The 26,049-nt window shown below is 36.7% G+C and overlaps 1 protein-coding gene across 1 annotated transcript in view; it reads left to right on the plus strand.

The window, feature by feature from the left end:
* The window catches only part of usp32 (ubiquitin specific peptidase 32), a 105,368-nt gene that overhangs the window by 15,034 nt on the left and 64,285 nt on the right, over positions 1–26,049 (plus strand). The window contains exons 3-15 of the mRNA XM_062067328.1: positions 3,443–3,570; positions 8,038–8,143; positions 9,700–9,818; positions 10,473–10,632; positions 11,168–11,299; positions 11,736–11,843; positions 15,519–15,634; positions 17,641–17,703; positions 18,091–18,174; positions 19,259–19,320; positions 19,852–19,954; positions 25,127–25,208; positions 25,329–25,411. Of these exons, the coding sequence (XP_061923312.1) occupies positions 3,443–3,570; positions 8,038–8,143; positions 9,700–9,818; positions 10,473–10,632; positions 11,168–11,299; positions 11,736–11,843; positions 15,519–15,634; positions 17,641–17,703; positions 18,091–18,174; positions 19,259–19,320; positions 19,852–19,954; positions 25,127–25,208; positions 25,329–25,411 (1,346 nt within the window). The remainder of the gene's footprint in view (positions 1–3,442; positions 3,571–8,037; positions 8,144–9,699; positions 9,819–10,472; positions 10,633–11,167; positions 11,300–11,735; positions 11,844–15,518; positions 15,635–17,640; positions 17,704–18,090; positions 18,175–19,258; positions 19,321–19,851; positions 19,955–25,126; positions 25,209–25,328; positions 25,412–26,049) is intronic.

Raw genomic sequence — 26,049 nt, forward strand, 5'->3', positions numbered from 1 at the left:
GGATTTTGCATGTCACTATAAAGTTATATAAGCCTGGCTTGTTCAATATTCTATGCAAAACTTGTTTGGGTCCCTATTAAAACTTGTTCGGGTCCCTATTAAAACTTGTTTGGGTCCCTGTTAAAACTTGTTTGGGTCCCTGTTAAAACTTGTTTGGGTCCCTATTAAAACTTGTTTGGGTCCCTATTAAAACTTGTTTGGGTCCCTGTTAAAACTTGTTTGGGTCCCTATTAAAACTTGTTTGGGTCCCTGTTAAAACTTGTTTGGGTCCCTATTAAAACTTGTTTGGGTCCCTGTTAAAACTTGTTTGGGTCCCTATTAAAACTTGTTTGGGTCCCTGTTAAAACTTGTTTGGGTCCCTATTAAAACTTGTTTGGGTCCCTGTTAAAACTTGTTTGGGTCCCTATTAAAACTTGTTTGGGTCCCTGTTAAAACTTGTTTGGGTCCCTATTAAAACTTGTTTGGGTCCCTGTTAAAACTTGTTTGGGTCCCTATTAAAACTTGTTTGGGTCCCTGTTAAAACTTGTTTGGGTCCCTATTAAAACTTGTTTGGGTCCCTGTTAAAACTTGTTTGGGTCCCTGTTAAAACTTGTTTGGGTCCCTGTTAAAACTTGTTTGGGTCCCTATTAAAACTTGTTTGGGTCCCTGTTAAAACTTGTTTGGGTCCCTGTTAAAACTTGTTTGGGTCCCTGTTAAAACTTGTTTGGGTCCCTATTAAAACTTGTTTGGGTCCCTATTAAAACTTGTTTGGGTCCCTGTTAAAACTTGTTTGGGTCCCTATTAAAACTTGTTTGGGTCCCTGTTAAAACTTGTTTGGGTCCCTATTAAAACTTGTTTGGGTCCCTATTAAAACTTGTTTGGGTCCCTATTAAAAGGTTCATTTGTTCAAGCTTGGCCCGCAGCTTTGTTCACTTTGACATTTTGGCCCACTCTGTATTTGACTTTGACACCCCTGATGTAGATGATCATATAGTTGATGTAGAACTATTATCACAGTACAGTAGTATTATCGACAGTAATATTGAAATATCACAGTACAGTAGTAAAATTGAAATAGTATCACAGTACAGTAGTACTATAGACAGTAATATTGAAATAGTATCACAGTACAGTAGTACTAAAGTACTAAGTTCATGCTGTTAATCATTCTTACTTTATCAGGAGGACCTTCAACCTCTTGTTCATACAGTCATAATAATAATAAACCATCAACTAAACTCAAGCTATGAATTATTATACTTACATTACATTACATCTATGAATTATTATACTTACATTATTATACTTACATTACATTACATCTATGAATTATTATACTTACATTATTATACTTACATTACATTACATCTATGAATTATTATGCTTACATTATTATACTTACATTACATTACATCTATGAATTATTATAGTTACATTGCACCAATGAATTATTATAGATACATTGCATCATCTATGAATTATTATAGTTACATTGCATCTATGAATTATTATTATTACATTACATCTATGAATTATTATAGTTACATTGCACCAATGAATTATTATAGTTACATTGCATCTATGAATTATTATAGTTACATTGCATCTATGAATTTTTATAGTTACATTACATCTATGAATAATTATAGTTACATTGCATCATCTATGAATTATTATAGTTACATGGCATCATCTATGAATTATTATAGTTACATGGCATCATCTATGAATTATTATAGTTACATTACATCATCTATGAATTACTATAGTTACATTGCATCATCTATGAATTACTACAGTTACATTGCATCATCAATGAATTATTATAGTTACATTGCATCATCTATGAATTATTATAGTTACATTGCATGATGATGTAACTGTATATGGTATTATAATTGAAGACCAAAAGTATCAATACTGTCCTGTAAAGAACTTAGCATCACGAGTATTGTTGCTGTGTTGCAGTGACATAATGAGTATTGTTGCAGTGTTGCAGTGACATAATGAGTATTGTTGCTGTGTTGCAGTGACATAATGAGTATTGTTGCAGTGTTGCAGTGACATAATGAGTATTGTTGCTGTGTTGCAGTGACATAATGAGTATTGTTGCAGTGTTGCAGTGACATAATGAGTATTGTTGCTGTGTTGCAGTGACATAATGAGTATTGTTGCTGTGTTGCAGTGACATAATGAGTATTGTTGCAGTGTTGCAGTGACATAATGAGTATTGTTGCAGTGTTGCAGTGACATAATGAGTATTGTTGCTGTGTTGCAGTGACATAATGAGTATTGTTGCTGTGTTGCAGTGACATAATGAGTATTGTTGTTGTGTTGCAGTGACATAATGAGTATTGTTGCTGTGTTGCAGTGACATAATGAGTATTGTTGCTGTGTTGCAGTGACATAATGAGTATTGTTGCAGTGTTGCAGTGACATAATGAGTATTGTTGCTGTGTTGCAGTGACATAATGAGTATTGTTGCAGTGTTGCAGTGACATAATGAGTATTGTTGCTGTGTTGCAGTGACATAATGAGTATTGTTGCTGTGTTGCAGTGACATAATGAGTATTGTTGCAGTGTTGCAGTGACATAATGAGTATTGTTGCAGTGTTGCAATGACATAATGAGTATTGTTGCAGTGTTGCAGTGACATAATGAGTATTGTTGCTGTGTTGCAGTGACATAATGAGTATTGTTGCTGTGTTGCAGTGACATAATGAGTATTGTTGCAGTGACATAATGAGTATTGTTGCTGTGTTGCAGTGACATAATGAGTATTGTTGCTGTGTTGCAGTGACATAATGAGTATTGTTGCTGTGTTGCAGTGACATAATGAGTATTGTTGCTGTGTTGCAGTGACATAATGAGTATTGTTGCAGTGTTGCAGTGACATAATGAGTATTGTTGCTGTGTTGCAGTGACATAATGAGTATTGTTGCTGTGTTGCAGTGACATAATGAGTATTGTTGCAGTGACATAATGAGTATTGTTGCTGTGTTGCAGTGACATAATGAGTATTGTTGCTGTGTTGCAGTGACATAATGAGTATTGTTGCTGTGTTGCAGTGACATAATGAGTATTGTTGCTGTGTTGCAGTGACATAATGAGTATTGTTGCTGTGTTGCAGTGACATAATGAGTATTGTTGCTGTGTAGCAGTGACATAATGAGTATTGTTGCTGTGTTGCAGTGACATAATGAGTATTGCTGCTGTGTTGCAGTGACACAATGAGTATTGTTGCTGTGTTGCAGTGACATAATGAGTATTGTTGCTGTGTTGCAGTGACATAATGAGTATTGTTGCTGTGTTGCAGTGACATAATGAGTATTGTTGCTGTGTTGCAGTGACATAATGAGTATTGTTGCAGATACATAATGAGTATTGTCGCTGTGTTGCAGTGACATAATGAGTATTGTTGCTGTGTTGCAGTGACATAATGAGTATTGTTGCTGTGTTGCAGTGACAGATGTGGAAGTGAAGAGACTGAAAGATGCCTTCAAGAGAACCAGCGGTGTGTCCTTCTTCATGACTCAGCAGTGCTTCTACAAGGAAGTACTGGGAGATGGAGTACCACTCAAAGTTGCAGAAGTACTACTACTTGCACTACACTACTTTCAAATCTCCAATACTGAACACAGGAATTAGTATTCAAATGATGTTCCAAAAATGTCTTCATTGTATATACTTAGTACTTTACATGTACTAATGCTAAGTAACAGTAAATACATCTAAGTTAATACTTTACATGTACTAATGCTAAGTAACACTAAATACATCTAAGTTAATACTTTACATGTACTGATGCTAAGTAACAGTAAATACATCTAAGTTAATACTTTACATGTACTAATGCAAAGTAACAGTAAATACATCTAAGTTAATACTTTACATGTACTAATGCTAAGTAACAGTAAATACATCTAAGTTAGTACTTTACATGTACTAATGCTAACAGTAAATATATCTAAGTTAATACTTTACATGTACTAATGCTAAGTAACAGTAAATACATCTAAGTTAGTACTTTACATGTACTAATGCAAAGTAACAGTAAATACATCTAAGTTAATACTTTACATGTACTAATGCTAAGTAACAGTAAATACATCTAAGTTAGTACTTTACATGTACTAATGCAAAGTAACAGTAAATACATCTAAGTTAATACTTTACATGTACTAATGCTAAGTAACAGTAAATACATCTAAGTTAGTACTTTACATGTACTAATGCTAAGTAACAGTAAATACATCTAAGTTAGTACTTTACATAGACTAAAGCTAAGTACAAGTAAATATATCTAAGTTAGTACTTTACATGTACTAATGCTAACAGTAAATATATCTAAGTTAGTACTTTACATGTACTAATGCTAAGTAACAGTAAATACATCTAAGTTAGTACTTTACATGTACTAATGCTAAGTAACAGTAAATACATCTAAGTTAGTACTTTACATGTACTAATGCTAACAGTAAATATATCTAAGTTAATACTTTACATGTACTAATGCTAAGTAACAGTAAATACATCTAAGTTAGTACTTTACATGTACTAATGCAAAGTAACAGTAAATACATCTAAGTTAATACTTTACATGTACTAATGCTAAGTAACAGTAAATACATCTAAGTTAGTACTTTACATGTACTAATGCAAAGTAACAGTAAATACATCTAAGTTAATACTTTACATGTACTAATGCTAAGTAACAGTAAATACATCTAAGTTAGTACTTTACATGTACTAATGCTAAGTAACAGTAAATACATCTAAGTTAGTACTTTACATAGACTAAAGCTAAGTACAAGTAAATATATCTAAGTTAGTACTTTACATGTACTAATGCTAACAGTAAATATATCTAAGTTAGTACTTTACATGTACTAATGCTAAGTAACAGTAAATACATCTAAGTTAGTACTTTACATGTACTAATGCTAAGTAACAGTAAATACATCTAAGTTAGTACTTTACATGTACTAAAGCTAAGTACAAGTAAATATATCTAAGTTAGTACTTTACATGTACTAATGCTAACAGTAAATATATCTAAGTTAGTACTTTACATGTACTAATGCTAAGTAACAGTAAATACATCTAAGTTAATACTTTACATGTACTAATGCTAAGTAACAGTAAATACATCTAAGTTAATACTTTACATGTACTGATGCTAAGTAACAGTAAATACATCTAAGTTAATACTTTACATGTACTAATGCAAAGTAACAGTAAATACATCTAAGTTAATACTTTACATGTACTAATGCTAAGTAACAGTAAATACATCTAAGTTAGTACTTTACATGTACTAATGCTAACAGTAAATATATCTAAGTTAATACTTTACATGTACTAATGCTAAGTAACAGTAAATACATCTAAGTTAGTACTTTACATGTACTAATGCAAAGTAACAGTAAATACATCTAAGTTAATACTTTACATGTACTAATGCTAAGTAACAGTAAATACATCTAAGTTAGTACTTTACATGTACTAATGCAAAGTAACAGTAAATACATCTAAGTTAATACTTTACATGTACTAATGCTAAGTAACAGTAAATACATCTAAGTTAGTACTTTACATGTACTAATGCTAAGTAACAGTAAATACATCTAAGTTAGTACTTTACATAGACTAAAGCTAAGTACAAGTAAATATATCTAAGTTAGTACTTTACATGTACTAATGCTAACAGTAAATATATCTAAGTTAGTACTTTACATGTACTAATGCTAAGTAACAGTAAATACATCTAAGTTAGTACTTTACATGTACTAATGCTAAGTAACAGTAAATACATCTAAGTTAGTACTTTACATGTACTAATGCTAACAGTAAATATATCTAAGTTAATACTTTACATGTACTAATGCTAAGTAACAGTAAATACATCTAAGTTAGTACTTTACATGTACTAATGCAAAGTAACAGTAAATACATCTAAGTTAATACTTTACATGTACTAATGCTAAGTAACAGTAAATACATCTAAGTTAGTACTTTACATGTACTAATGCAAAGTAACAGTAAATACATCTAAGTTAATACTTTACATGTACTAATGCTAAGTAACAGTAAATACATCTAAGTTAGTACTTTACATGTACTAATGCTAAGTAACAGTAAATACATCTAAGTTAGTACTTTACATAGACTAAAGCTAAGTACAAGTAAATATATCTAAGTTAGTACTTTACATGTACTAATGCTAACAGTAAATATATCTAAGTTAGTACTTTACATGTACTAATGCTAAGTAACAGTAAATACATCTAAGTTAGTACTTTACATGTACTAATGCTAAGTAACAGTAAATACATCTAAGTTAGTACTTTACATGTACTAAAGCTAAGTACAAGTAAATATATCTAAGTTAGTACTTTACATGTACTAATGCTAACAGTAAATATATCTAAGTTAGTACTTTACATGTACTAATGCTAAGTAACAGTAAATACATCTAAGTTAATACTTTACATGTACTAATGCTAAGTAACAGTAAATACATCTAAGTTAATACTTTACATGTACTAATGCAAAGTAACAGTAAATACATCTAAGTTAATACTTTACATGTACTAATGCTAAGTAACAGTAAATACATCTAAGTTAGTACTTTACATGTACTAATGCTAACAGTAAATATATCTAAGTTAATACTTTACATGTACTAATGCTAAGTAACAGTAAATACATCTAAGTTAGTACTTTACATGTACTAATGCAAAGTAACAGTAAATACATCTAAGTTAATACTTTACATGTACTAATGCTAAGTAACAGTAAATACATCTAAGTTAGTACTTTACATGTACTAATGCAAAGTAACAGTAAATACATCTAAGTTAATACTTTACATGTACTAATGCTAAGTAACAGTAAATACATCTAAGTTAGTACTTTACATGTACTAATGCTAAGTAACAGTAAATACATCTAAGTTAGTACTTTACATAGACTAAAGCTAAGTACAAGTAAATATATCTAAGTTAGTACTTTACATGTACTAATGCTAACAGTAAATATATCTAAGTTAGTACTTTACATGTACTAATGCTAAGTAACAGTAAATACATCTAAGTTAGTACTTTACATGTACTAATGCTAAGTAACAGTAAATACATCTAAGTTAGTACTTTACATGTACTAATGCTAACAGTAAATATATTTAAGTTAGTACTTTACATGTACGAATGCTAAGTAACAGTAAATATATCTAAGTTAGTACTTTACATGTACTAATGCTAAGTAACAGTAAATACATCTAAGTTAGTACTTTACATGTACTAATGCTAAGTAACAGTAAATACATCTAAGTTAGTACTTTACATAGACTAAAGCTAAGTACAAGTAAATATATTTAAGTTAGTACTTTACATGTACTAATGCTCAGTAACAGTAAATATATCTAAGTTAGTACTTTACATGTACTAATGCTCAGTAACAGTAAATATATCTAAGTTAGTACTTTACATGTACTAATGCTAAGTAACAGTAAATACATCTAAGTTAGTACTTTACATGTACTAATGCTAAGTAACAGTAAATACATCTAAGTTAGTACTTTACATGTACTAATGCTAACAGTAAATATATCTAAGTTAGTACTTTACATGTACGAATGCTAAGTAACAGTAAATATATCTAAGTTAGTACTTTACATGTACTAATGCTAAGTAACAGTAAATACATCTAAGTTAGTACTTTACATGTACTAATGCTAAGTAACAGTAAATACATCTAAGTTAGTACTTTACATAGACTAAAGCTAAGTACAAGTAAATATATTTAAGTTAGTACTTTACATGTACTAATGCTCAGTAACAGTAAATATATCTAAGTTAGTACTTTACATGTACTAATGCTCAGTAACAGTAAATATATCTAAGTTAGTACTTTACATGTACTAAAGCTGAGTACAAGTACATAAATATATCTAAGTTAGTACTTTACATGTACTAAAGCTAAGTACAAGTACATAAATATATCTAAGCTAGTACTTTACATGTACTATTATACAGAAGAAGTATTTTGTGTGATCAGGTGATCTACACGTCATTCGGAGGTTCGACTAAAGGACTTCACTTCAACAACCTTGTGGTCGGTCTGGTGCTGCTCACACGAGGACGAGATGAAGAGAAGGCAAAGTGTAAGTCCCTCTGTCTTCAAACTACTAAAACACTTGATAGCTACTAAACTTGTGAGCAGAGGAGAGATGTGAACAATGTTGTTAGATCTAGATGTGATCTACAGAACAATGTTGTTAGATCTAGATGTGATCTACAGAACAATGTTGTTAGATCTAGATGTGATCTACAGAGTGATGTTGTTAGATCTAGATGTGATCTACAGAACAATGTTTTTAGATCTAGATGTGATCTACAGAACAATGCTTTTAGATCTAGATGTGATCTACAGAACAATGTTTTTAGATCTAGATGTGATCTACAGAACAATGTTGTTAGATCTAGATGTGATCTACAGAACAATGTTGTTAGATCTAGATGTGATCTACAGAACAATGTTGTTAGATCTAGATGTGATCTACAGAACAATGTTGTTAGATCTAGATGTGATCTACAGAACAATGTTGTTAGATCTAGATGTGATCTACAGAACAATGTTGTTGGATGTAGATGTGATCTACAGAGTGATGTTGTTAGATCTAGATGTGATCTACAGAACAATGTTGTTAGATCTAGATGTGATCTACAGAACAATGTTGTTGGATGTAGATGTGATCTACAGAGTGATGTTGTTAGATCTAGATGTGATCTACAGAACAATGTTGTTAGATCTAGATGTGATCTACAGAACAATGTTGTTAGATCTAGATGTGATCTACAGAACAATGTTGTTAGATCTAGATGTGATCTACAGAACAATGTTGTTAGATCTAGATGTGATCTACAGAACAATGTTGTTAGATCTAGATGTGATCTACAGAACAATGTTGTTGGATGTAGATGTGATCTACAGAGTGATGTTGTTAGATCTAGATGTGATCTACAGAACAATGTTGTTAGATCTAGATGTGATCTACAGAACAATGTTGTTGGATGTAGATGTGATCTACAGAGTGATGTTGTTAGATCTAGATGTGATCTACAGAACAATGTTGTTAGATCTAGATGTGATCTACAGAACAATGTTGTTAGATCTAGATGTGATCTACAGAACAATGTTGTTAGATCTAGATGTGATCTACAGAACAATGTTTTTAGATCTAGATGTGATCTACAGAGTGATGTTGTTAGATGTAGATGTGATCTACAGAGTGATGTTGTTAGATCTAGATGTGATCTACAGAACAATGTTTTTAGATGTAGATGTGATCTACAGAACAATGTTGTTAGATCTAGATGTGATCTACAGAGTGATGTTGTTAGATCTAGATGTGATCTACAGAACAATGTTTTTAGATCTAGATGTGATCTACAGAGTGATGTTGTTAGATGTAGATGTGATCTACAGAGTGATGTTGTTAGATCTAGATGTGATCTACAGAACCATGTTGTTAGATGTAGATGTGATCTACAGAGTGATGTTGTTAGATGTAGATGTGATCTACAGAGTGATGTTGTTAGATGTAGATGTGATCTACAGAGTGATGTTGTTAGATGTAGATGTGATCTACAGAGTGATGTTGTTAGGCTGGAGATGCAGTCATTGGAGTATTTCAAGTAGGTCCGTCCATGTTTTCAGATCTCTTCAGTCTGTTCAGCAGTGATCCAGGAGGATCTGCTGCCAGGGAGGACATGGAGGCGGTCCTCCAGGTCCTGGACGGAGAAGTTCCACCCTCGCTGAGGAAGTGCTTTAGCGAGGTGAGCACACGTCACAACTTTGTCTTCATTTGACACAAACACACTGTCAAGCAAATACCGTGTTGATGTTTTACTTCTTTTATAAAAGTGGACACCAGATGTAGACATGATCAAATGCCTGTTGTGTTTTCCTTCATGACAAATAATGGAGTAATAATGATTATATGCAGAGAAATGGCTTCCTTCTTGTGGTGCACAACTTGCAGATGTTCTCTGTGTGACTCGGAAAGTCTTTCAAACAATTATTATTATTATTATAACACATTGACCCCCGCAAGTTAACAACATTTGTCAAATGTTCAGGGATCTATAGCGCTCACTTTTGTTGGTACATGAGAGATTATCATCACACTTCAACATCTCTAACATGTAAATGCTGCCTCTTTGCTAAGTCAGCATAGCAACTGAAATGTTTTACCCTGGATGTGTTACATATAGAAACACTACATTACCCAGAAGGCTTAGCACTGTAGACAGGAACAGGAAGTAGGTGTGAGCCACAACATTTGTGTGGTTTGATCAACAAATACTTGAAGTGTTGTTACATTGTTGTGTCTACACAAGAAACAACGTGTTGAATAGAAAGTGGAATGTGTGTATTCATACCTGAGAGACCTTCCATACCTGAGGAGTCACCTGAACGTGTGTTGTCAGGGAGACAAGGTGAACTACGAGCACTTCAGAGACTGGCTGCTACACCACAAAGAAGCCTTCACCTTGTCAAGATGGCTGCTGTCTGCAGGAGTTTGTGTCACTCTGACTGATGACAGTGATACACCCACCTTCTACCAGACCCTGGCTGGTGTCACACACTGTGAGTACTATTATACTGTACTACCTTATACATACATGATGACAGTGACACACCCACCTTCTACCAGACCCTGGCTGGTGTCACACACTGTGAGTACTATTATACTGTACTACCTTATACATACATGATGACAGTGACACACCCACCTTCTACCAGACCCTGGCTGGTGTCACACACTGTGAGTACTATTATACTGTACTACCTTATACATACATGATGACAGTGACACACCCACCTTCTACCAGACCCTGGCTGGTGTCACACACTGTGAGTACTATTATACTGTACTACCTTATACATACATGATGACAGTGACACACCCACCTTCTACCAGACCCTGGCTGGTGTCACACACTGTGAGTACTATTATACTGTACTACCTTATACATACATGATGACAGTGACACACCCACCTTCTACCAGACCCTGGCTGGTAGAAGCTATCAAGTTGGAGAAACGATATTGATTGCCGTCTCGTAGTGGAGGAAAGTGATATCGACTCGGACAGACGATACTGATTGTCATCGCTTCTTAGTGGAGGAAAGTGATATCATCGACTTGGAGAAACGATACTGGCTGCTGAAAGCTCAATCGAGAACAGGACGCTTCGACGTGGAGACCTTCATCCCTCTGGTATCTCCTCCTCTGCACACCTCCTTATGTGAAGGTGAGTGTCCACCCCACGGTGCAGTGGAGTCCAGTGGTCACATGATCTACACTCCACAGTGCAGTGGTCACATGATCTACACTCCACAGTGCAGTGGTCACATGATCTACACTCCACAGTGCAGTGGTCACATGATCTACACTCCACAGTGCAGTGGTCACATGATCTGCAGTGGTCACATGATCTACACTGCACAGTGCAGTGGTCACATGATCTACACTGCACAGTGCAGTGGTCACATGATCTACACTGCACAGTGCAGTGGTCACATGATCTACACTGCGCAGTGCAGTGGTCACATGATCTACACTGCACAGTGCAGTGGTCACATGATCTACACTGCACAGTGCAGTGGTCACATGATCTACACTGCACAGTGCAGTGGTCACATGATCTACACTGCACAGTGCAGTGGTCACATGATCATCTCTTTCAGGCTTGTTCCACGCCTTCGATGAGAACCGAGACAACCACATCGACTTCAAGGAGATCTCCTGTGGCCTGTCAGCCTGCTGCAGAGGTCCTGTTGCTGAGCGCCAGAAGTGTAAGTCCTAGATCTACATCCTGTATCTGTCCTCAGACTTAGTCCGTCATAAACATAAATGTGTAAGGAATCACCTCCTGATAAGTATCACTTTCCTTTTTATGAAGTTGTCCCTGTTGTTTAAATTGAATTGTTGTTTTACTTCACCTATGTCAGCGCTTTGTGATTTGATCTGTGAAAAGCGCTTTATAAATAACATTTACTTACTTACTTACTTACTTCACTATAGATTACCTTCACTATAGATTACTTTCACATATTCCATAACTACACTGAACAAAAGTATAAACAATCCTATTTTTCATGTCAAACTTTGACTATAAACACAACATATCTATTCCTCTCAAATATTGTTGACAAATCTGTGTTAGTGAGCATTTCTTCTTGACATGTCAAGATGCTGATGAAACAGCAGGATTATTGCACAGGTGTCTTAGGCTGCCACAATAAAAGGCCACTCTGCACTTGTATCACAAAGCACAATACCACAGGTGTGGCAAGTTTTGAGGGAGCGTGCAGTTGTCATGCTGACTGCAGGAATGTCCACCAGAGCTGTTGCCCGTGAATTGAAGGTCTCCAAAGGCGTTTCTGAGAATTTGGCAGTACATCCAACCAGCCTCACAATTGCAGACCACCAGCCCAGGACCTCCACATCCTGCAGGTGCACCTCCATGATCGTCTGAGACCAGCCACCCGGACAGCTGCTGCAACAATTGGTTTGCATGACCAAAGAATTTCTGCACAAACTGTGAGAAACTGTCTCAGGGAAGCTCATCTGCATGCTCGTGGTCCTCATGGGGGTCTCAGGGAAGTTCATCTGCATGCTCATGGTCCTCATGGGGGTCTCAGGGAAGTTAATCTGCATGCTCGTGGTCCTCATGGGGGTCTCAGGGAAGTTCATCTGCATGCTCATGGTCCTCATGGGGGTCTCAGGGAAGTTAATCTGCATGCTCGTGGTCCTCATGGGGGTCTCCACATATGTTATGGGCAACATGTGCATTTTATTGATGACATTTTGAATGCACAGAGACAGTGATAAGATCCTGAGGTCTATTGTTGTGCCATTCGAGACCATGGCCTCGTGTTGCAGCATGACATGTTGCAAGGATCTAAATCCTGCAAGCTGAAAACAGGCCAGTTCTTGCACGGCCGGCGTACTCAGCGGACATGTCAGCCATGCAGCATGTTTGGGATGCTGTGGATGGGCGTACATGTTCCACTTCCTGCCAGTATCCAAGAACTTGGCACATCCACTGAAGAGGAGTGGCGCAACATTCCACAATCAACAACCTGAGAGTGGCCTTTTATTGTGGCAGACCAAAGCGCACCTATGCAATAATCCTGCTGTTTCATCATCATCATCGAGATATGACACACCTGTGAGGATGATCTTGGCAAAGAAGAAATGCTCACTAACACAGATTTGTCAACATTATTTGAGAGGAGTAGGTCTTTGTGTGTATAGTCAAAGTTTGACATCTTTGACTTCAACTCATGAAAAATAGGAACAAAAACTGAAGTGTTTTGTTTATATTTTTGTTCAGTATATTGTACATTTTACAAGTAGTTTTTTACTGCTTATTTCTGTAAATGGAAACATTGTAATGCTAATTTTTTACAGGAACATTCAGGTGACTGAGCAGCTAGTTTTTTGTTTTTCTAATCATAAAATCTATAGTACTTTTTACAATGTACAATTTATTGCTTTGAAATCATATACTTATTTTTATTGAAGAAAACTAGTTTGTAATGTATAACAACATAATATTTGTTGCCTTATTAGGGAACAGGAAATTAATATTTCAATAATATTACATAACTTTTCACCCTAAATTCATAGAAATGTAACGTTATTAGCACAAACAACAATATTATTACAGATTCATTCCTAAGGCAAGCCAATATTTCAGTATTCAGGAAAAATGTAATTTAATGTTTGTTACATTATTAGATAATATTGAATATAAATATAGGAAATGCAGATTTTTTCTGTCAAAGTGGAAATAAGAAATACATTCAGGTCCTGATTGACTAAGATCCAAAGACCACGTGCTGTACAAAGTACAAAATAGTGTGTACTATGAGTGCGATCTACTAAGACTGTAAGCGCAACGGAAAAGTGGTGCACAATAAAAGACGTTTTTTCATGTAGGACATACATTATAAAAGTTAAAGTACCAATGATAGTCACACACACACTAGGTGTGGTGAAATTATTCTCTGCGTTTGACCCGTCACCCTCACCCCTTGGGAGGTGAGGGGAGCAGTGGGCAGCAGCGGTGGCCGCGCCCGGGAATAATTTTGGTGATTTAACCCCCAATTCCAAGCCTTGATGCTGAGTGTCAAACAGGGAGGTAATGGCTCCCATTTCTATAGTCTTTGGTATGACTCGGCCGGGGTTTGAACTCACAACCTACCCATCTCAGGGCGGACACTCTAACCATAGTCATATATTTGATACATTAAAACACCAAAACTCATCAATTGAGTTCATTATCATCAGCCCCAGAAGTCCTCTAGCAGCTATAACATTATAAAATGATGTTGCTGAAAGACGACATGTCTAAAACTTTGACACACACATGTAGACGGAGGCGTGTGTGTGTGTGTGTGTGTGTGTGTGTGTGTGTGTGTGTGTGTGTGTGTGTGTGTGTGTGTGTGTGTGTGTGTGTGTGTGATCCTGCCGCTGTGTGTGCAACTGTCACTTTGCACCTCCTTCTCCCACCTGCTAAATAACACACTAAATAGTGCTGATGAGTGTTAATAAATCACACTGCGTGTGCTAAATAACACACTAAATAGTGCTGATGAGTGTTAATAAATCACACTGCGTGTGCTAAATAACACACTAAATAGTGCTGATGAGTGTTAATAAATCACACTGTGTGTGCTAAATAACACACTAAATAGTGCTGATGAGTGTTAATAAATCACACTGCGTGTGCTAAATAACACACTAAATAGTGCTGATGAGTGTTAATAAATCACACCGCGTGTGCTAAATAACACACTAAATAGTGCTGATGAGTGTTAATAAATCACACCGCGTGTGCTAAATAACACACTAAATAGTGCTGATGAGTGTTAATAAATCACACCGCGTGTGCTAAATAACACACGAAATAGTGCTGATGAGTGTTAATAAATCACACTGCGTGTGCTAAATAACACACTAAATAGTGCTGATGAGTGTTAATAAATCACACTGCGTGTGCTAAATAACACACTAAATAGTGCTGATGAGTGTTAATAAATCACACTGTGTGTGCTAAATAACACACTAAATAGTGCTGATGAGTGTTAATAAATCACACTGCGTGTGCTAAATAACACACTAAATAGTGCTGATGAGTGTTAATAAATCACACTGCGTGTGCTAAATAACACACTAAATAGTGCTGATGAGTGTTAATAAATCACACCGCGTGTGCTAAATAACACACTAAATAGTGCTGATGAGTGTTAATAAATCACACCGCGTGTGCTAAATAACACACGAAATAGTGCTGATGAGTGTTAATAAATCACACTGCGTGTGCTAAATAACACACTAAATAGTGCTGATGAGTGTTAATAAATCACACTGCGTGTGCTAAATAACACACTAAATAGTGCTGATGAGTGTTAATAAGTCCTGTGTGCTAAAGTCCCAAATACTGTTTGTCTTGTTCTCAGTCTGCTTCAAAGTCTTTGATGTGGACCAGGATGGAGTCCTGTCCCGTGAAGAAGTCCATCAGATGGTGGCGGCCCTGCTGGAGGTGTGGAAGGACAATCGCACTGATACGCTCCCTGTAAGATGACACTCTTTGGAGTATCAACCATGTGTCTCTGTCTCATTCCTGTGAGAATTCTGCATGGGAGGGAAGATGAGGATGAAAGACTTTGGGAAGTGATCCAGGACTAGATGCAGGTAGAAGTGATCCAGGACTAGATGCAGGTAGAAGTGATCCAGGACTAGATGCAGGTAGAAGTGATCCAGGACTAGATGCAGTTGGAAGTGATCCAGGACTAGATTTAGGTAGAAGTGTTCCAGGACTAGATTTAGGTAGAAGACATGATAGATGACTTGTAGTAAATGTGAGTAGTGTTGTTTGACACACTAAAAGGTGTGCAGAGTTTATTCCATCAAAGACAAGAGTCAAGACTCCTTACATGCATCAGGTCACTCAAAATGGCGGTCACAACAAACCCCCACCTTTGGATAAATCTCCTGACGGTCACTTAAAGGGGCCCTCCCTCTATATGAATGTAAACAATTAAAGGGGCCCTCCCTCCAATGAATGTAAACAATTAAAGGGGCCCTCCCTCTATATGAATGTAAACAATTAAAGGGGCCCTCCCTCCAATGAATGTAAACAATTAAAGGGGCCCTCCCTCTATATGAATGTAAACAATTAAAGGGGCCCTCCCTCTATATGAATGTAAACAATTAAAGGGGCCCTCCCTCCAATGAATGTAAACAATTAAAGGGGCCCTCCCTCCAATGAATGTAAACAATTAAAGGGGCCCTCCCTCTATATGAATGTAAACAATTAAAGGGGCCCTCCCTCCAATGAATGTAAACAATTAAAGGGGCCCTCCCTCTATATGAATGTAAACAATTAAAGGGGCCCTCCCTCTATATGAATGTAAACAATTAAAGGGGCCCTCCCTCCAATGAATGTAAACAATTAAAGGGGCCCTCCCTCTATATGAATGTAAACAATTAAAGGGGCCCTCCCTCCAATGAATGTAAACAATTAAAGGGGCCCTCCCTCCAATGAATGTAAACAATTAAAGGGGCCCTCCCTCTATATGAATGTAAACAATTAAAGGGGCCCTCCCTCCAATGAATGTAAACAATTAAAGGGGCCCTCCCTCTATATGAATGTAAACAATTAAAGGGGCCCTCCCTCCAATGAATGTAAACAATTAAAGGGGCCCTCCCTCTATATGAATGTAAACAATTAAAGGGGCCCTCCCTCTATATGAATGTAAACAATTAAAGGGGCACTCCCTTTATATGAATGTAAACAATTAAAGGGGCCCTCCCTCTATATGAATGTAAACAATTAAAGGGGCACTCCCTCTATATGAATGTAAACAATTAAAGGGGCCCTCCCTCTATATGAATGTAAACAATTAAAGGGGCCCTCCCTCCAATGAATGTAAACAATTAAAGGGGCCCTCCCTCTATATGAATGTAAACAATTAAAGGGGCCCTCCCTCTATATGAATGTAAACAATTAAAGGGGCCCTCCCTCTATATGAATGTAAACAATTAAAGGGGCCCTCCCTCTATATGAATGTAAACAATTAAAGGGGCCCTCCCTCTATATGAATGTAAACAATTAAAGGGGCCCTCCCTCTATATGAATGTAAACAATTAAAGGGGCCCTCCCTCTATATGAATGTAAACAACAACAACAACAACAATGTTGTTATGTGCACAATGGCAGTCAACATGATGTCACTATTTACTTTTGTTTACACCAGCAGTTATCCAAAGAAGTTGTGATTATTAGAAGGCGTTAGGATTATTAGAAGAAGTTAGGATTATTAGAAGTTGTGATTATTAGAAGTTATGATTATTAGACGAAGTTATGATTATTAGAAGTTGTGATTATTAGAATTAGTTATGATTATTAGAAGTTGTGATTATTAGAAGAAGTTATGATTATTAGAAGTTATGATTATTAGAAGAAGTTATGATTATTAGAATTAGTTATGATTATTATAAGTTGTGATTATTAGAAGTTATGATTATTAGAAGAAGTTATGAGTACTAGAAGAAGTTATGATGATTGTATTATTGCAGGAGCTCCACAGTTGTGCATCAGATATTGTGAACGCCATCTTCAACGTGCACGACACAAACAAAGTAAGATCTTTGTGTAATATTCATGTATAAATATATTCATGTACAAATATATATAGTTATATTCATGTATAAATATATTCATATATAAGTATATTCATGTATAAATATATAAATATATTCATGTATAAATATATGAATATTTTCATGTGTAAATATATAAAAATATTCTCGTATAAATATATATATATATGTATATATTAATGTATAAATATATGCATGCATAAATATATAAGTATATTCATGTATAAATATAGGAATATATTCTCGTATAAATATAGGAATAAATTCATGTATAAATATATTCATATATAAATATATTCATGTATAAATATATTCATGTATAAATATATTCATGTATACATTCATATTTTCTTCCTCCTCTCCCAGCTGGGCTGCCTGACGTTAGAAGAATATCAAATCTGGAGTGTGAACAATCTTCTGGCTTCTGAGTTCTTAAATCTTCTCTTCCAGGCCAGCACATTCCTGCATATTGATTTCATCATTGATAAATATTGATTTAATCGTTGATGCATTTTGATTTCCTCATTGATGCATATTGATTTAATCATTGATAAATATTGATTTAATCATTGATAAATATTGATTTAATCATTGATGCATATTGATCTCCTCATTCCTGCATATTGATTTCATCATTGATAAATATTGATTTCATCATTGATAAACATTGATTTAATCGTTGATGCATTTTGATTTCCTCATTGATGCATATTGATTTAATCATTGATAAATATTGATTTAATAATTGATGCATATTGATCTCCTCATTCCTGCATATTGATTTAATCATTGATAAATATTGATTTAATCATTGATGCATGTTGATTTAATCATTGATGCATATTGATTTCATCATTCCTGCATATTGATTTCCTCATTGATGCATATTGATTTAATCATTGATGCATATTGATTTCATCATTCCTGCATATTGATTTAATCATTGATGGATATTGATTTAATCATTGATAAATATTGATGTCATCATTCCTGCATATTGATTTAATCATTGATGGATATTGATTTATTAATTGATAAATATTGATGTCATCATTCCTGCATATTGATTTCATTATTCCTGCATATTGATTTAATCATTGATGAATATTGATTTAATCATTGATAAATATTGATGTCATCATTCCTGCATATTGATTTAATCATTGATGGATATTGATTTATTAATTGATAAATATTGATGTCATCATTCCTGCATATTGATTTCATTATTCCTGCATATTGATTTGATAATTCCTGCATAATGATTTCATCATTGCTGCATATTGATTTGATAATTCCTGCATAATGATTTCATCATTGCTGCATATTGATTTGATAATTCCTGCATAATGATTTCATCATTGCTGCATATTGATTTTAGCGCACGCGCAGCTAGGACATGCTCCTCCAGCATAACATTGAGGATGCACACGTGTATCTCGCCACACTTCTATTTGTCACACAAGTTGAATTCAGTGTCAAATATTGTTGAATTATTAATATAAGTTGACTTTATTTCTGCATCTTGCTGAAGGTTTGCCACATCGTGTTGGGACTCAGACCTGCGTCTCCTGAAGAGGAGGGACTAATCATCAGGTACATCCATCAGAATCATCTTTACATCAGAATCAGAATCATCTTTACATCATAATCAGAATCATCTTTACATCATAGTCATAATCATCTTTACATCATAATCATCTTTACATCATAGTCATAATCATATTTACATCATAATCATCTTTACATCATAATCATAATCATCTTTACATCATAGTCATAATCATTTTTACATCAGTCATAATCATCTTTACATCATAGTCCAAATCAGTCTAGTACTGAACATGCTCCTCTGGCGTCTGTAGAGGGTGACTGCCATCATCCAGTTGTATTTACCATATCATAATCATCTTTACATACATCCATCCATTTTCTACCGCTTGTCCTGTTCAGGGTGGCGGGGGGTACTCAGCTGTCTATCATGCCACCCCCTCATCACAGGGCCAACACAGATAGACATCATAATCATATTTTACTACATCAGTCATAATCATATTTTACAACATCATCATAATCATCTTTACATGATGAAAGTAATGACTGTTGAACTTTGACCCACATCACCAGGGGTTGGCTGGAGAGAGAGAAGAGACAAGGACTGCAGCACCAACACACCTGGTTCATCATGTCCTCTCTCTGGTGGCAGCAGTGGAAGGACTACACTCATTATGTACGTCTTATGTGCACTACACTCATTATGTACGTCTTATGTGCACTACACTCATTATGTACGTCTTATGTGCACTACACTCATTATGTACGTCTTATGTGCACTACACTCATCATGTACGTCTTATGTGCACTACACTCATTATGTACATCTTATGTGCACTACACTCATTATGTACGTCTTATGTGCACTACACTCATTATGTACGTCTTATGTGCACTACACTCATTATGTACATCATATGTGCACTACACTCATTATGTACGTCTTATGTGCACTACACTCATTATGTACGTCTTATGTGCACTACACTCATTATGTACGTCTTATGTGCACTACACTCATTATGTACGTCATATGTGCACTACACTCATTATGTACGTCTTATGTGCACTACACTCATTATGTACGTCTTATGTGCACTACACTCATTATGTACGTCTTATGTGCACTACACTCATTATGTACGTCATATGTGCACTACACTCATTATGTACGTCATATGTGCACTACACTCATTATGTACGTCTTATGTGCACTACACTCATTATGTACGTCTTATGTGCACTACACTCATTATGTACGTCTTATGTGCACTACACTCATGTACGTCTTATGTGCACTACACTCATTATGTACGTCATATGTGCACTACACTCATTATGTACGTCATATGTGCACTACACTCATTATGTACGTCTTATGTGCACTACACTCATTATGTACGTCTTATGTGCACTACACTCATTATGTACGTCTTATGTGCACTACACTCATTAGGTACGTCTTATGTGCACTACACTCATTATGTACGTCTTATGTGCACTACACTCATTATGTACGTCATATGTGCACTACACTCATTATGTACGTCTTATGTGCACTACACTCATTATGTACGTCATATGTGCACTACACTCATTATGTACGTCTTATGTGCACTACACTCATTATGTACGTCATATGTGCACTACACTCATTATGTACGTCATATGTGCACTACACTCATTATGTACGTCTTATGTGCACTACACTCATTATGTACGTCTTATGTGCACTACACTCATTATGTACATCATATGTGCACTACACTCATTATGTACGCCTTATGTGCACTACACTCATTATGTACGCCTTATGTGCACTACACTCATTATGTACGTCATATGTGCACTACACTCATTATGTACGTCATATGTGCACTACACTCATGTACGTCATATGTGCACTACACTCATTATGTACATCATATGTGCACTACACTCATTATGTACGTCTTATGTGCACTACACTCATTATGTACGTCTTATGTGCACTACACTCATTATGTACGTCATATGTGCACTACACTCATTATGTACGTCTTATGTGCACTACACTCATTATGTACGTCTTATGTGCACTACACTCATTATGTACATCATATGTGCACTACACTCATTATGTACGTCTTATGTGCACTACACTCATTATGTACGTCTCATTTGCATATGTGCACCTGCTCCAATCAAATACTTTTATTGACAGAAGTAGGATCACATGTTTGTTGACAGAAGTAGGATCACATGTTTGTTGACAGAAGTAGGATCACATGTTTGTTGACAGAAGTAGGATCACATGTTTGTTGACAGAAGCAGGAACACATGTTTGTTGACAGAAGTAGGAACACATGTTTGTTGACAGAAGTAGGAACACATGTTTGTTGACAGAAGTAGGATCACATGTTTGTTGACAGAAGTAGGAACACATGTTTGTTGACAGAAGTAGGATCACATGTTTGTTGACAGAAGTAGGAACACATGTTTGTTGACAGAAGTAGGAACACATGTTTGTTGACAGAAGTAGGATCACATGTTTGTTGACAGAAGTAGGATCACATGTTTGTTGACAGAAGTAGGATCACATGTTTGTTGACAGAAGTAGGAACACATGTTTGTTGACAGAAGTAGGATCACGTTTGTTGACAGAAGTAGGAACACATGTTTGTTGACAGAAGTAGGATCACATGTTTGTTGACAGAAGTAGGATCACATGTTTGTTGACAGAAGTAGGATCACATGTTTGTTGACAGAAGTAGGAACACATGTTTGTTGACAGAAGTAGGATCACATGTTTGTTGACAGAAGTAGGATCACATGTTTGTTGACAGAAGTAGGAACACATGTTTGTTGACAGAAGTAGGAACACATGTTTGTTGACAGAAGTAGGAACACATGTTTGTTGACAGAAGTAGGAAAACATGTTTGTTGACAGAAGTAGGATCACATGTTTGTTGACAGAAGTAAGAACACATGTTTGTTGACAGAAGTAGGAACACATGTTTGTTGACAGAAGTAGGAACACATGTTTGTTGACAGAAGTAGGATCACATGTTTGTTGACAGAAGTAGGAACACATGTTTGTTGACAGAAGCAGGATCACATGTTTGTTGACAGAAGGTGTGAGGAAGCCGGAGTAGAACCCACACAGTCACAGGCAGAACATGCAAACTCCACACAGAAAGATCCCGAGCCTGGGATTGAACTCAGGACCTTCTTATTTTGAAATAAAACAAGAAAAAGATGTTTATGTTCATGTCTCTCATAATGGTTGTTAGTTTTAGGCAACATTCCAAAAAAAGTGCAGTCAACATTAACCTTAACCTAGGCACAGAATAGACTATTGCTGTTTTATTCGTTTTATAGCACACTACAGTACTGTTTTAGTGTATTATTAGTACTAATAGTCCATCCATCCATCCATTTTTATCTACCGCTTGTCCCTTCCTGGGTCACGAGGGCTGCTGGAGCCTATCTCAGCTGCATTCGGGCGGAAGGCGGGGTACACCCTGGACAAGTCACAGGGCCAACACATATAGACAGACAACATTCACACTCACATTCACACACTAGGGACCATTTAGTCATAATTAATAACAATTAGAGTCCACAAGTGTCAGACATTCTGTGTGTATGTTTTACACTTGGAAAATATGAAACATTCCTTCAAGTTCCAACAACATTTGTCAACTGTTGAGAGCCGTCTTCTTATTGGTGCATGAGAGATTGTCATCACACTTCAACATCTCTTCTTAGTTGTCTTACCCTGGATAAACAAATGTTACATAAATATTAAAATACCTGTCAACTTGGAAGTAATTGTTTATCAGAATCGGAATCAGAAATACTTTATTAATCACAGAGGGGAAATTAACATTTTCAGCACAATCCCATTCAAGAGATGACAAACATTACAGGGAGACAGAACAGGATCAAACATTACTGGGAGACAGAACAGGATCGCTGTCGGGTCTGCCAACTTCCGGCGCCCCTTACAAAAAAGGTGAGATACAGGTAAACAATGGGGGGGGGGGGGGGGTGAGAAAAAAAATTGTTTTAAGCCTGGTGTGGCAGAGACCCAGCAGCTGGTCTCCATGGCCAAAAGGCTCCCGGGAGGCAGATCCAGAAGTCCACAAAAAAGCACCGCAGAAGTCAGGAAAGTGCCACCCTTTGTCACACAGTCCCAAAGGGTCCCCAACCAAAAGGCAAAAAAAATATATATATATATATATTTATAGCTGTATATATAATAACACATGAAAAGAAGAGTGAAACACAAAAGGATGACACAAGAGCACAGAGCTCCTGCCAACAGCAGCCACTACAGCGGCGCCATCTTGGGAAAAAAAATAAAAAAATTATATACTTCATTACCCAGAAGGCTTAGCACTGGAGGCAGGAACAGGAAGTAGGTGTGGTTTATATTGTTCCACCTGGTTGTTCCTGCTTGGTCGAGACAAGAAACTAACACAAGTTTTGATTGGACCGTTCAGAGCGAGAAAGACGCTGATTGGCCAAGAAGTTGAATTGGTGCTTTTGGGACTTGCTGAGTTCCTGGAGGGACTGAAAGAGAAGCACTGTCACACAAACACTTGCTGAGTTCCTGGAGGGACTGAAAGAGAAGCACTGTCACACAAACACTTGCTGAGTTCCTGGAGGGACTGAAAGAGAAGCACTGTCACACAAACACTTGCTGAGTTCCTGGAGGGACTGAAATAGAAGCACTGTCACACAAACACTTGCTGAGTTCCTGGAGGGACTGAAAGAGAAGCACTGTCACACAAACACTTGCTGAGTTCCTGGAGGGACTGAAAGAGAAGCACTGTCACACAAACACTTGCTGAGTTCCTGGAGGGACTGAAAGAGAAGCACTGTCACACAAACACTTGCTGAGTTCCTGGAGGGACTGAAAGAGAAGCACTGTCACACAAACACTTGCTGAGTTCCTGGAGGGACTGAAAGAGAAGCACTGTCACACAAACACTTGCTGAGTTCCTGGAGGGACTGAAAGAGAAGCACTGTCACACAAACACTTGCTGAGTTCCTGGAGGGACTGAAAGAGAAGCACTGTCACACAAACACTTGCTGAGTTCCTGGAGGGACTGAAAGAGAAGCACTGTCACACAAACACTTGCTGAGTTCCTGGAGGGACTGAAAGAGAAGCACTGTCACACAAACACTTGCTGAGTTCCTGGAGGGACTGAAAGAGAAGCACTGTCACACAAACACTTGCTGAGTTCCTGGAGGGACTGAAAGAGAAGCACTGTCACACAAACACTTGCTGAGTTCCTGGAGGGACTGAAATAGAAGCACTGTCACACAAACACTTGCTGAGTTCCTGGAGGGACTGAAAGAGAAGCACTGTCACACAAACACTTGCTGAGTTCCTGGAGGGACTGAAAGAGAAGCACTGTCACACAAACACTTGCTGAGTTCCTGGAGGGACTGAAAGAGAAGCACTGTCACACAAACACTTGCTGAGTTCCTGGAGGGACTGAAATAGAAGCACTGTCACACAAACACTTGCTGAGTTCCTGGAGGGACTGAAATAGAAGCACTGTCACACAAACACTTGCTGAGTTCCTGGAGGGACTGAAAGAGAAGCACTGTCACACAAACACTTGCTGAGTTCCTGGAGGGACTGAAAGAGAAGCACTGTCACACAAACACTTGCTGAGTTCCTGGAGGGACTGAAAGAGAAGCACTGTCACACAAACACACTTGACCACAAGGAGTGTGGAAGTGTGAAATAGTCAAGTCTTCCTCAAATACTACGACTGCTCCACTACTTCTTAGTCGGCGTTTGACAAGTCTTCTTGCAATCCAAGCATAACTTGCTCTACTTCCTCCCCAGGAGCCAAAGAGCCTTGGCGTGGACCAAGGATCCATCCTGACCTCTGCTGCAGACCTTGGTTGGTCAGAGGCCACACACATTGGTCAGTCTTACTCTCTGGACTGCTGTTGACATCTTGCTTAGTCTGCGGTCTATCAATGTAGCAATGATGGCCGGCCACACCTTGGTAAGTGTCACTAAAAGACCACCTTCTTCCCCTCAGCCAACGGTCACGTGTCCCAGCAGGCAGCACAAAGACCAGCAGCCATTGACAACCAAGGTCTGGTTGCAAGTGAGCCCGCCAAGGTACGTGGTGTTACTACACTCTTCTTCAATTCTGTGTTGGAAGAATTAGCAACATGCTAATCCTTTAGTGCTCAATAGTAGTCAGACTTTTCTTTAGTTAGCCATTTTCATGCTTGGAAATGTTTCATTTGGGAGCCAAAAAGTGCTGGTAAAAATATAAAATAGTCCAAGAAATGTGTCTCAACAGTGTAATCATGACCAGCATTTAGCTTCTCAAACATGTTCATTGTGGACATCACTATAAAGCATCTTCTCAAACATGTTCATTGTGGACATCACTATAAAGCATCTTCTCAAACATGTTCATTGTGGACATCACTATAAAGCATCTTCTCAAACATGTTCATTGTGGACATCACTATAAAGCATCTTCTCAAACATGTTCATTGTGGACATCACTATAAAGCATCTTCTCAAACATGTTCATTGTGGACATCACTATAAAGCATCTTCTCAAACATGTTCATTGTGGACATCACTATAAAGCATCTTCTCAAACATGTTCATTGTGGACATCATTATAAAGCATCTTCTCAAACATGTTCATTGTGGACATCACTATAAAGCATCTTCTCAAACATGTTCATTGTGGACATCACTATAAAGCATCTTCTCAAACATGTTCATTGTGGACATCA

This window comes from Entelurus aequoreus, linkage group LG13 (genome assembly GCF_033978785.1).
Source record: "Entelurus aequoreus isolate RoL-2023_Sb linkage group LG13, RoL_Eaeq_v1.1, whole genome shotgun sequence".
NCBI classification, from domain to species: domain Eukaryota; kingdom Metazoa; phylum Chordata; class Actinopteri; order Syngnathiformes; family Syngnathidae; genus Entelurus; species Entelurus aequoreus.